This window comes from Galeopterus variegatus, unplaced genomic scaffold, assembly GCF_000696425.1.
Source record: "Galeopterus variegatus unplaced genomic scaffold, G_variegatus-3.0.2 Scaffold1567, whole genome shotgun sequence".
Taxonomy (NCBI): domain Eukaryota; kingdom Metazoa; phylum Chordata; class Mammalia; order Dermoptera; family Cynocephalidae; genus Galeopterus; species Galeopterus variegatus.
In genome coordinates this window covers 231,683-242,195 of record NW_007727678.1, presented here as the reverse complement: position 1 = coordinate 242,195, position 10,513 = coordinate 231,683, and the positions used below count along the sequence as shown (strand labels likewise).

Genomic DNA, 10,513 nt, shown 5'->3' with positions numbered 1-10,513 from the left:
GGAGCGCCGCCGCGCTTCCCAAGCGGCGCACTATCCAGTGCGCCACCGGGCCGGCCCATTCACTGGTCTTTTTTGAGACCAAATCACTGATTGGCAAGATGCTAAGCAGAGTTGTTCAGCACAGGGTGGGGCTGATGGCCCAGCAGAGCCAGGTGACCCGTACAGGAATTGCTTCCATGGCATCTCCCTTGTTAAATATCACACTGAGTGACGAGTGAGCCCACGCAAGCACATCACAATTTGAGGAAAAAGGGCCATCCACAAAGAGAGTATGTTATTGTCATTGTCATGTTAAAATCCTTGCTTTTTGCATTAAGAAAGAAAAAAGTTCAAGAGCATAATCTTCCTGTTTTTCTCCGAATCCTCCTGTAGCATCAACTCTAGAAATCAATCTTGCAAGGAAAATATCATCACAAAGTTATCTAGACATTCTGAAGACCGCTGTACGTCGTTGAAGAAAGCATTACTGATAATCAACAGTGTAAGATTTTGAAACCCTTCTCTGGTAAAACACTTATTGCTTCTAAGAATGCTAACACTCAGAACGAGACCAATAAAAGCTCTATATTCCTTCCCTTACCGTCCCCACAGACACTTTTTGAGCTACTGTTATATGCTGGGAATTGTTCTGAGTCTTAGGGATATAAGCCCTGGCCTCAAGAGTCAAGCCTAGGCAGGATGGCAGATGAGGCAGCATTAATGGCAAGACAGGAGGACAAATGCTAACAGGAGGAGAGCAGTGTGTGGCAAGGTCGTTAAGGACGGAGTGACCAGTCACCATTAATTGTCTAATTAACAAATGATCCAGACCTGTTGAATCTTCCACACCTAAAACTAGAGGTTTTCGGTTCATAACCAACTTGTTGCCCAATAACAGGAACATTGTCTCAGCTCCAAAATAGCCTATTTAATTTTTTAATTGTACTGCAAAGGGAGACTAATTCATGAATTTGCAACTTTCTTTTTCTTGTTTTAAACATTAGCTCCTGTCTCACTTTTTATTTTAGAAAGCAGTATTTGGGTACTTTTGATATGTAGCAGCATTTCCCAAGTTTGTTATTTACTAAGCACATTCAATAATTGAATCTCTAGTAAGTAATGAGGAGTTGGGGGAATTACTTTTCCTTAGACTCAAATAGGACATGCACAAAAGATTTCATATGCCAGAGGAGTTACTTAGCCTTAGCATCAGCCTTCCAAATCCTGCCAACCAGGGGAAGTCTCTGAACTCCAGGGCAGCCCTCTGGGGAGAAGCCCCCCATGTTGTGCCTAGAGGTGGCCCGAAGGTTGGATTGTGTGCCCTCTGTGCTGGAGAACATGGCACCTGCTTCTAGAATGCCATGGCTTGGGGTTTCCAAGCACAGTGTGGATTTGGGGGGGTGGGGTGTATGTGCTGTGTTCCTGGGGAGAGATGCTTATTTTAATTAACCCTTTGGTCTCTCTGAACAAACAATAATATTGAGCACTTACTATGTGCTGGGCACTGTCTTAAGTGATTCTCATGTACACACTCACCTAATCCTCTCACCACCTCGCTGAGACTGACATTATTATTATCTCCATTGGACAGATGAGGAAAGGGACCCTCTGGGACTAAGTGACCAGCCTGAGACTGCCCGGCTAGTGGTGATGGAACCGGGTTGCACACCAGGCCCCCGGGCTCCAGCACAGGCGCACCTCAGCACTCGACAGAGCTGCCAGGAGGATGCTCACTGAGCTGCCTCAGAAAAGAGAAATGAAGGCTTTCTGTGTTCGCTCACCTCAGGTTCTATGAGTGTATTGAAGAAGTAATTTAATTAAAAATAGTGAAACCTTCATTTCCTTTAATGGAGGACTGTAACCATGCCAACCACTCCAGATACTAGACTGTTGAAAATACATTGCTGTCCTGTTCAACCAGAGATCAATAAACACAGTGCAGGTTAAGAATCCAGAATATACAAGGAACTCAAACAACTTAACAGTAAAAAACCAAATTATCCAATTAAAAAATAGGCAAAGGAGCTACATAGATATTTCTCAGAGGAAGACATACAAATGGCCAACAGGTACATGACAAAATGCTCAACATAACCAATCTTCAGGCAAATTTAAATCAAAACCACATCAAGACATCATCTCACTCCACTTAGACTGGCTATTATCAAAAAAAGCAGAGAATAACAAGTGCTGCTGAGAATGCAGGGAAAGGGGGACCCTCCTACAGTGTTGGTGGGACTGTAAATCAGCACAGCCATCATGGAAAATGGTATAGAGTTTCCTCAAACAACTGCAGATAGAACTGCCATGTGATCCAGCAATCCCGCTACTGGGTATATACCCAAAGGAATGGAAATCATCATGTTGAAGGGACACCTGCACTCCCATGTTTATCGCAGCCCTATTTACAATAGCCAAGATATGGAACCAACCTAACTGTCTATCAACGGATGACTGGATAAGGAAAATGTGGTATATACACAAAATAGAATACTACTCAGCCATAAATAAGGATGAAATTCTGCCATTGACAGCATGGATGAGCTTGGAGAAACTGATGTCAAGTGAAATAAGCCAGGCAGAAGAAGAGAAATACCACATGTGGTCACTCATAAGTGGAGCTAAAAAAGAAAGAAGGAAGGGAGGTAGGGAGGGAGGGAGGGAGGAAGGAAGAAGGAAAGAAAGAACAATCCCAATAATACATTGACCTCTCAAAAGGAGAGAACAGAACTGTGGTTGCTAGAAGTGGGAAAGGGGGAGGAAGAGGGGGCTTAGCGAGAAATTGGTTAATGGACACAAAGAATGATTACATTTTGTGATGATGAATATGCTGATTATCCTGATTTGATCATCACATATTATATGCAAGTATTGGTAGTTAACTCTGTACTCTATGACTATAACAAATCATGTTTCAATGAAAAAAACTTTTAAAAGATAATATGAATCTTTCCATGAAAAAAAAAAGAATTGGGTACCTAGCCCATGCTGGTCCCCGCATTGGGCACTTGGGCTAAACACCTAGAGGAGTAATACAAAGTCCCCCGATGGTGAGCTCCCACTCTGGAGTACCACGTAAGGCAGCGAAGAGCACACGCCTTAGCGGAGCACGGGGCAGGGCACGGGGCATGGTTTCAGAGTGGGACTTCCCTCTCCCTCACCCCCGTCACCGTTTGCCTCGGTCCTGGCCACGTTCTAGGCCATGGAAGGGACTAGGTAAGGAGAGCAGAGGGAGGGAGCCAGGAGGCAGTGATGGGCGTTTTGCCTGGGTGTGGAGGGCAGTGTGGGGAACACGTCCCTCCCCTGCGATAGGGAGGGGTGCAGACACAACACATGTACACACACTGCTAGGGCTAATACATGTGTTCATCAAGGTTGCAGGGCACAAGATCAATACACATAGATAATAAATGTGAACATGTGAAAACAAACAAAAAGATCAATGTACAAAAATCAATTGTATTTCTATAAACTAGCAGTGAGCAATCTGAAAATAGTCTTCAGAAAGCAATTCTATTCACAACAGCATCAAAAAGAATAAAATACGTAGGAATAAATTTAACAAAAGAAGTTCCAGACTTGTACACTGGAAATTACAGAACACTGTTGAAAGATATTAAAGAAGATGTAAGTAAATGAAGAGACATTCCATATTCATGGATTGGAAGACTCACTATTATTAAGGTGGCAGTTCTCTCCAAATTGATCTATAGATTCAATACAAATGCTATCAAAATCTTAGCTGGCTTATTTTTTTTTTTTAATTGCAATTGCAAAACCGATCCGGAAATACAAAGGTTGCAGAACAGCTAAAACAATCTTGAGAAAGAAGAACTAAGTTAGAGTATTTAAATGTCCAGATTTTGAATCTTAGTACAAAGCTACAGTAATAAGACTGTGTGGTACTGGTAATAAGAACAAACACACAGATCAGTGGAACAGAATTCAGAGTCCATAAACAAACTTTTACATTTATGGTCAATTTATTTTTGGCAATTCAATGGGAGAATGAATAATATTTTTAAAAATGGTGCTGGGACAGTTGGAGATCTGTATGCAAAAAGATGAATTTTTTTCCAAGCACCCTTACATCACACACAAATAGACCTAAATGTAAAAGCTGAAATGATAAGCTCTTAAAATAAAAACATATGTATAAATGTTTGTAACCATGTGTTAGGTTAACATTTTTTAGATATAACACCAAAAATATGGTCTGTCAAAGAAAAAAATCAATACATTGGACTTTATCAAAATTAAAAACTTTTGTGCTTCAAAAGATAACATTAAGAAAGTGGAAAGACAAGCCAGAGACTGGGAGAAAATACATACAAATTATATATCCAGTAAAGGACTTGTATCTAGAATAACGAGAGCTCTTAGAACTCAGTAAGAAGGCAACCCAATTTTTAAAATGGGCAGCTCTTGATGTGAACAGACATTTCACCGGAGAAAGTCTACAAATGGGCAATAAACACATGAGAAGATGCTCGACGTCATTAGTCATCAGAGAAATGAAAGTGAAGACCACAGTGAGCACCACTTCTCACCCACCAGGATGTCTACAGCAAAAGACAGACGGGACTAACTTGGTGAGGACGTGGAGATACTGGAACTCTCATACACTGCAGGTGGAAACTTAAACACTGCGGGAAACAGTGTGGCATCTCTCTTTAAAAATTAAGTGCAATTTGCCGCATGACCTAGCAATTCTACCCATAGGTATCTGCCCAAGAGAAATAAAAATGTATGTCCACACAAAGACTTGTATGCAAATATTCATGGCAATATTATTCACAATTTCCAAACTGGAAATGATTCAAAAGTTCATCGTCTTTTGACAAGATGAACAAAATGTGGTATATCCATACAATGTAATGCGAATCGGGAATAAAAAGGAACAAAATTCTGATGCATGCTACATCATGGATGAACTCAAAAATGCTGTGCTACGTGAAAGAAGCCAGATGCAGGAGACCATATACTTATCGTGTGATTCTATTTACATGAAATATCCAGAAAAAGTCAAATACAAGTATATAGAGACAGAAAATGGAGTAGCTGCCTTAGGCTGGAGCTGGAAATGGGGAGTGACCGCAAAGGTGCACTGGGTTTTCTTTGGGGGTGAAGGAAATATTCTAGAATTAGATATTGGTGATGGTTACACAATGCTGTAAATTTATTAAAAATCATTTAAAAATTAGTTGTCAGTGATTCCTATTTGGACATTAAAAAATAGATTATTGCACCCAAACCAAATAGTAAGCATGCATATTTCCCCTTAAGTATTAAATCACCCCAAAAGAACCTTACATATTTTTTAGATTTTGGACCCCAAAATAATAGTTTGACATTGATGCACTGCTTTATCAATTAATAAACCCTTTCATTGCATTAATGTTGACAGAGTCTCTGTACGAGGTAGGGGCTCTTTATTTCCCTGCCTTTCCAGTAAACAGAAGCTCTTGATTTTGATATATTTAATTTACTTATTGATAATTTTTTATTCTTCGGGAAGAAATCTGCCTCAGTATTTTGCTTATAATATGTTTTCTTTATGCAGCATGGCTGAAATTTTTCTTGCTAAGTAATTGTCCATTTACGTAATTGATGAGGTTGGTGTTAGTGAAAGCGAGCGTAATCAATATTCTTAATAAACTGGCAAGTTGTAATTGAACTGCCAGGAAGGTTTGTGCCCCGTGGGGCAGGGCCACCCAGCCCCCAGGTGGGGTTGGGGAAGGAGGAGCTGTTGAAGCTATTGAAGCCCCGGGGAAAGGGGGCAGCCTGTGCCTGAGAAATGGGTCTCATTCCTCAGCCGGGGGCCGTCTCCTGCCCATGTCCTGATAGGGGACATTGTGGGATCTGCACTTAGAAAGTTCTAGCATTCCCAACCCCCACTGCTCTTGGCATATGTGTTACATAATGATCATCAGTTGAGGTGTTCTCATTTCAAATAATAGTCCTTTTTGGCCAAAGCTTGCTCTTTATTAAATGATGATAAATATATGTACTGCTTTTCTTTTTCTGTTTTTAAAAAGTCCCTTGTATACACTTTCATGCTCAGAAACCTGATGGACAGATAACAGGAGAAGAGTTGCGACATATTCTAAGTTCCATGGTTGTAAAATTAAGTGATTCAGAATTCAAAGAACTAATGCAAATGCTTGACCCTGGGGACACCGGAGCAATCAATGCCAGCATGTTGGTTGATCTGCTCAAAGAGAACACTAATGTAAGTTTTATAACAACTGCAGGTTTGCTTTTCTCCTATGGCAGGAATCAGATATTCTTAGTGAAACGAGATGCAGGTGAAGGATAGTTGAAATAAATTAATGACAGTGTTTCTCAACTGAATCAATTTTCATTTTAAGTAACAGGTGTTTAAGAGTTGTTTGATTTTAATTTTTAGTTTCTGAATCTTATCAAAGGATGATATCTGACATTTCTGAAAATGTGTCCTTGAATGACAGCTCCTGAGGTCCAGTGTGTAACTTCCTTTCACAGGACTTGGACAACTCTCCTCTTGTGGACGTGTCTTAAAAAGGAGTGTTTGAACGACTGCTCTGGTTCTCGTCCACGTTTGTAGAGAGTTGTCCCTACGTTGGTTCAAAAAAAAAAACTCTAAAAAAAATAACTGCTCATTGCCTCTAGTGACTAACACTTTCTTTTAGTATTTGTTTCTTTTGGCTGAAAAGCTGATAGTTTTATTATTATAAGTTTATTTATATATACTTTTATATATAATTTATAAATTTATTTATTATAACTTCTATATCTTTAATAGCTAATAACATTAAAAAACTTTAAGAACTTTTAAAAATCAGATTTGTTTCAGATATCTTATGCGGTAGGCTTTAACAGATTTCTACTGAAATGTTTGTTAGAGACATCTTTTAACAGGTACAAATTAGCTTTTTGTTTTAGATTTATGAAGTTGGCATACCTGAAAATCTAAATCAAACCAGCAATATCAAGAGATGCATTATTTCCCCACAAATGATGTTTCTGTTGCGTGGATCTGAACAGGGTGCCTTGCTTTGGGGATAGCTTTAAGATGGTTTAACTGAAGCCTGCCACATTCTATTCTGATGGCTTCTGTGCAAAACACAATTTATTATCAATGAATCCTTTCAGCTCTTGTGCTTTTGCATCACGGTCTTGTGGAGAGTTTGGGACATACTTCTTGGTTAAAAATGAGGCAATTTGGGGCCGGCCCGGTGGTGCACTGCTACAGTGAGCCGCTTGGAAAGCGCGGCGGCGCTCCCGCCGAGGGTTCGTATCCCACGTGCAGACCGGCAGCTCACTGGCTGAGCGAGGAGCAGGGGCAACACCGAGGGTTGCGATCCCGTTGCCGGTCCCGGTCCGGTACGGGTGCGACACTGAGGGTTGCGATCTGTTGCCGGACACGAAAAAAGACAAAAAGACAAAAAAAAAAAAAAAAAAGAGGCAATTTATTGGAGTGAAAGTGTCATATTTAAATTACCTTCTCTTGGTATATCTGGAAGTTTTCTACCAACATTTTGGAGGTAATTTTAATAGACCATGTTATATAACCCATTCAAATATTTTGTTATTATACAAGCAATAGATATCCATTGAATAATATTTAGAAAATATCCAAAACTACAGAGGTGAAAATAATGATAAAAATCCCAAATCTCAACATCCAGAGATACCTACAGTTAAAATTTTGACAAATTTCATTCTAAACATTGTGTATGTCTGTGTGTGCACATATTTTTTTAAAAACGTGGTTGAACTCATTATTTATATGATTTTGTATACCATTTTTTCAACTTTACATTAGACGAGCATTCCTTCCACATCATCGAAAACTCCTCATAAACATGATTTTTAATGGCTCTCTAGGAGTGTTTTCTGTGCATTACTGTTGTTGGGGTATTTAAAGATAAATAAATACCCATTGTCTTAGCCCATTTTCTGTTGCTTATAACAGAATGCCTGAAACTGAGTAATTTATAAAGAAACAGAGTTTATTTCTTACAGTTTTGGAGGTTAGGAAGTGCCAGGTTGCGGGGGTGCATCTGGTGAGGGCCTTTTTCCGGGTGGGGACTCCCTGCAGAGTCCCCAGGCAGCATAGGTGATCACATGGCCAGAGGACGAGAGCCTGTTCATGTGCTTTCTCTCCTTATAAAGCCACCAGTCTACTCCCACATAACTCATCGATCCATTAAACCATTACCCCATGAATGGATTAATCCGCAAGGACTATGCCCTCATGATCCAATCTCCTCTTAAAGGCCCCACCTTTTAAATACCACAGTCAGATTTCCCACCCTCTTAATACTGTTATAATAGGGATTCAGTTTCAACGTGAGATTCGGAGGGGACATTCAAACCATAGCAAGGCCATTGGTCTGTTTCCTTTTCCTGTGGCAGATGGTACTGTGCTGAACGTCTTTGTGCAGAGATCTTCATTCATATCTGAATATTTCCTTAGAATAGATTCCTAGAAGTGGAAATACTGGGTCAAAGGGTGTGGGCATTTTCATAGTTCTGGACATTTATACCATTTCTTTTAAATATGAAAGATCTCATTATCTACTTTGCTGGAAAATGGTGGGGAGAAGGCTGACGGGGCCGACAGGTAAAGTGCTGGCCGCACCGCATACGTGTCCTGCATAGGTGGACAGGCATGTGAGCCTGTTCGCCCAGGCAGTGTATATAACATATGGAAGTCTGAAAACGTGCCTTGACTCAGTTTACTGCTAGTGCTTCAGGGTGAGATCCAGCCGAATCGCCAGGGCACGGAGGCAGTCAGCTGGGGGTAGGGGCTTGTGCACCTGCTATCGGCTCTCTGCCTCCACCCCTTATTAGCTGTGACCTGGGGCAAATAATTTGCCCAAGACTCATTTCTTCCTCTGTAAAACAAGGCTGATAATAGTACCACCTTGCAGGGTGATGGGAATTAACAGGCTAATGCACATAAAATGTTTAGAATTTTTTTTCTTTAAAAACAAAATATAGACCCTTAAGCAATCTGCTCTCCATCTTGCAAGTGACATGGTCTTTGCTTACTATAATCAGATCGTGTCAAATCAGACCCCGCCAATGGCTTACAGGGCTTCCTGGGGTAAAGCAAAACATTCTAACGAGGTCGGCAAGGTGCCCCCACCGTCCAGCCAGCTGCCTGTGTCGCAGTCTCCACTTTCAGGTCCTCAGGCTCCCCCAGGCCCGGGGCCTCTCCCTGCGCCTCTTGCCCTATGGCGCCAACTCCAGAACTCAGTGCACCCAGTGCCTGTGCAGGGACCCTCCCTATTTCTAGAAGTCCCATCTTCCAGTGCTCAGCCTAACAGAGCCCTCAGCACCTGTGGCAGCCACTGAGTCACATTTTTTTTAATTTAATTTTTATTGAATCAAAATTGATTATACATATTTTGGGGGGTTGACATTGAGATATGTTAATCAAATCAACATAACTAGCATATATATTGTTACAAATCGTAATTATTCTTTATGCCCCTTGTCCAATCTCTCCCCATCCCCTTTTCCCTCTCCCTTCTCCCCTCTCATTACTCTAGATTTCTTCTCTGCCTCTGATAGAATAATGGTTACTCTGTTGATTTGCTGTCCAAATGATCTGTCCAATGCTGAGAGGTGTGATCAGGTCCCCCAGTACAATCATAGAGCAGATGCCTCTTCTGTCACTCTGAAATGGGCTCTGTGGGGAGAGACATCCTCCTCCTTTCTTTATCTCTGCTGGTGACTCTTCTTGTGTCAATGCACTCCAGTGGCTGGCGGTCCATCTGGGTGGTGGTTGAGCCACTGAGTCACATTTGTGGCGTGATGAGGACTTGTCTCCACAAAGAGGCCTTTCTGTCATCGCTGCCCATTGGGCCACAGGGCACAGCCAGCACCAGACACACTCACAAAAAGATGTGTTGAACGAATGAATTAGACAAATTACAAAATACAGATATACAAATAGAAGAAAATAAAAATCACCACTAATTCTAACATCAAGGAATTGTGACCCATTGTTATACTTTGTTGTATATTCTTCCAAACCTATATACACATACACAACACATTCTTTTTTTAAAAAACAGCTTTATTGAGGTTTAATTGATGTACAAGAAAACTGCACATATTTAATGTATACAATTTGATGAATTTGGATGCATACTTTTTAATATTGTGTCTGTTTTATTTAAAAGTGAAATCATACAATTAGTGACAGTCTATGTTGTCATTTAATAACATATCATTAATACTTAATGTCAATAAAAATTCTGCTTTATAATTTTAAAAGATACCGAGTAACAGTTTTCTATTGCTGTAACCTAGATGTTCATTTTTGCTTTTTGTTTTATAAATTTCACTACAATGAACATCTTGGTACCTGCTTTTTTGCATCACTCTGTTATTATTTCTTCAGTATAAATTTCTGGAAATGGAATTATTGGGCCAAAGAATATATTTTATTTTATTAACTATTTTTATTTTTTATTTTTTATTTATTTTTTTCCTTTTTGTCTTTTTTCGTGGCCGGCAACGGATCGCAACCCTCAGT

At 40.3% G+C, this 10,513-nt stretch overlaps 1 protein-coding gene across 1 annotated transcript in view; it reads left to right on the top strand.

The window, feature by feature from the left end:
- The window catches only part of EFCAB6 (EF-hand calcium binding domain 6), a 303,634-nt gene that overhangs the window by 132,484 nt on the left and 160,637 nt on the right, over positions 1–10,513 (top strand). Inside the window, 2 exon segments of the mRNA XM_008577701.1 lie at positions 373–481; positions 6,044–6,211. Of these exon segments, the coding sequence (XP_008575923.1) occupies positions 373–481; positions 6,044–6,211 (277 nt within the window).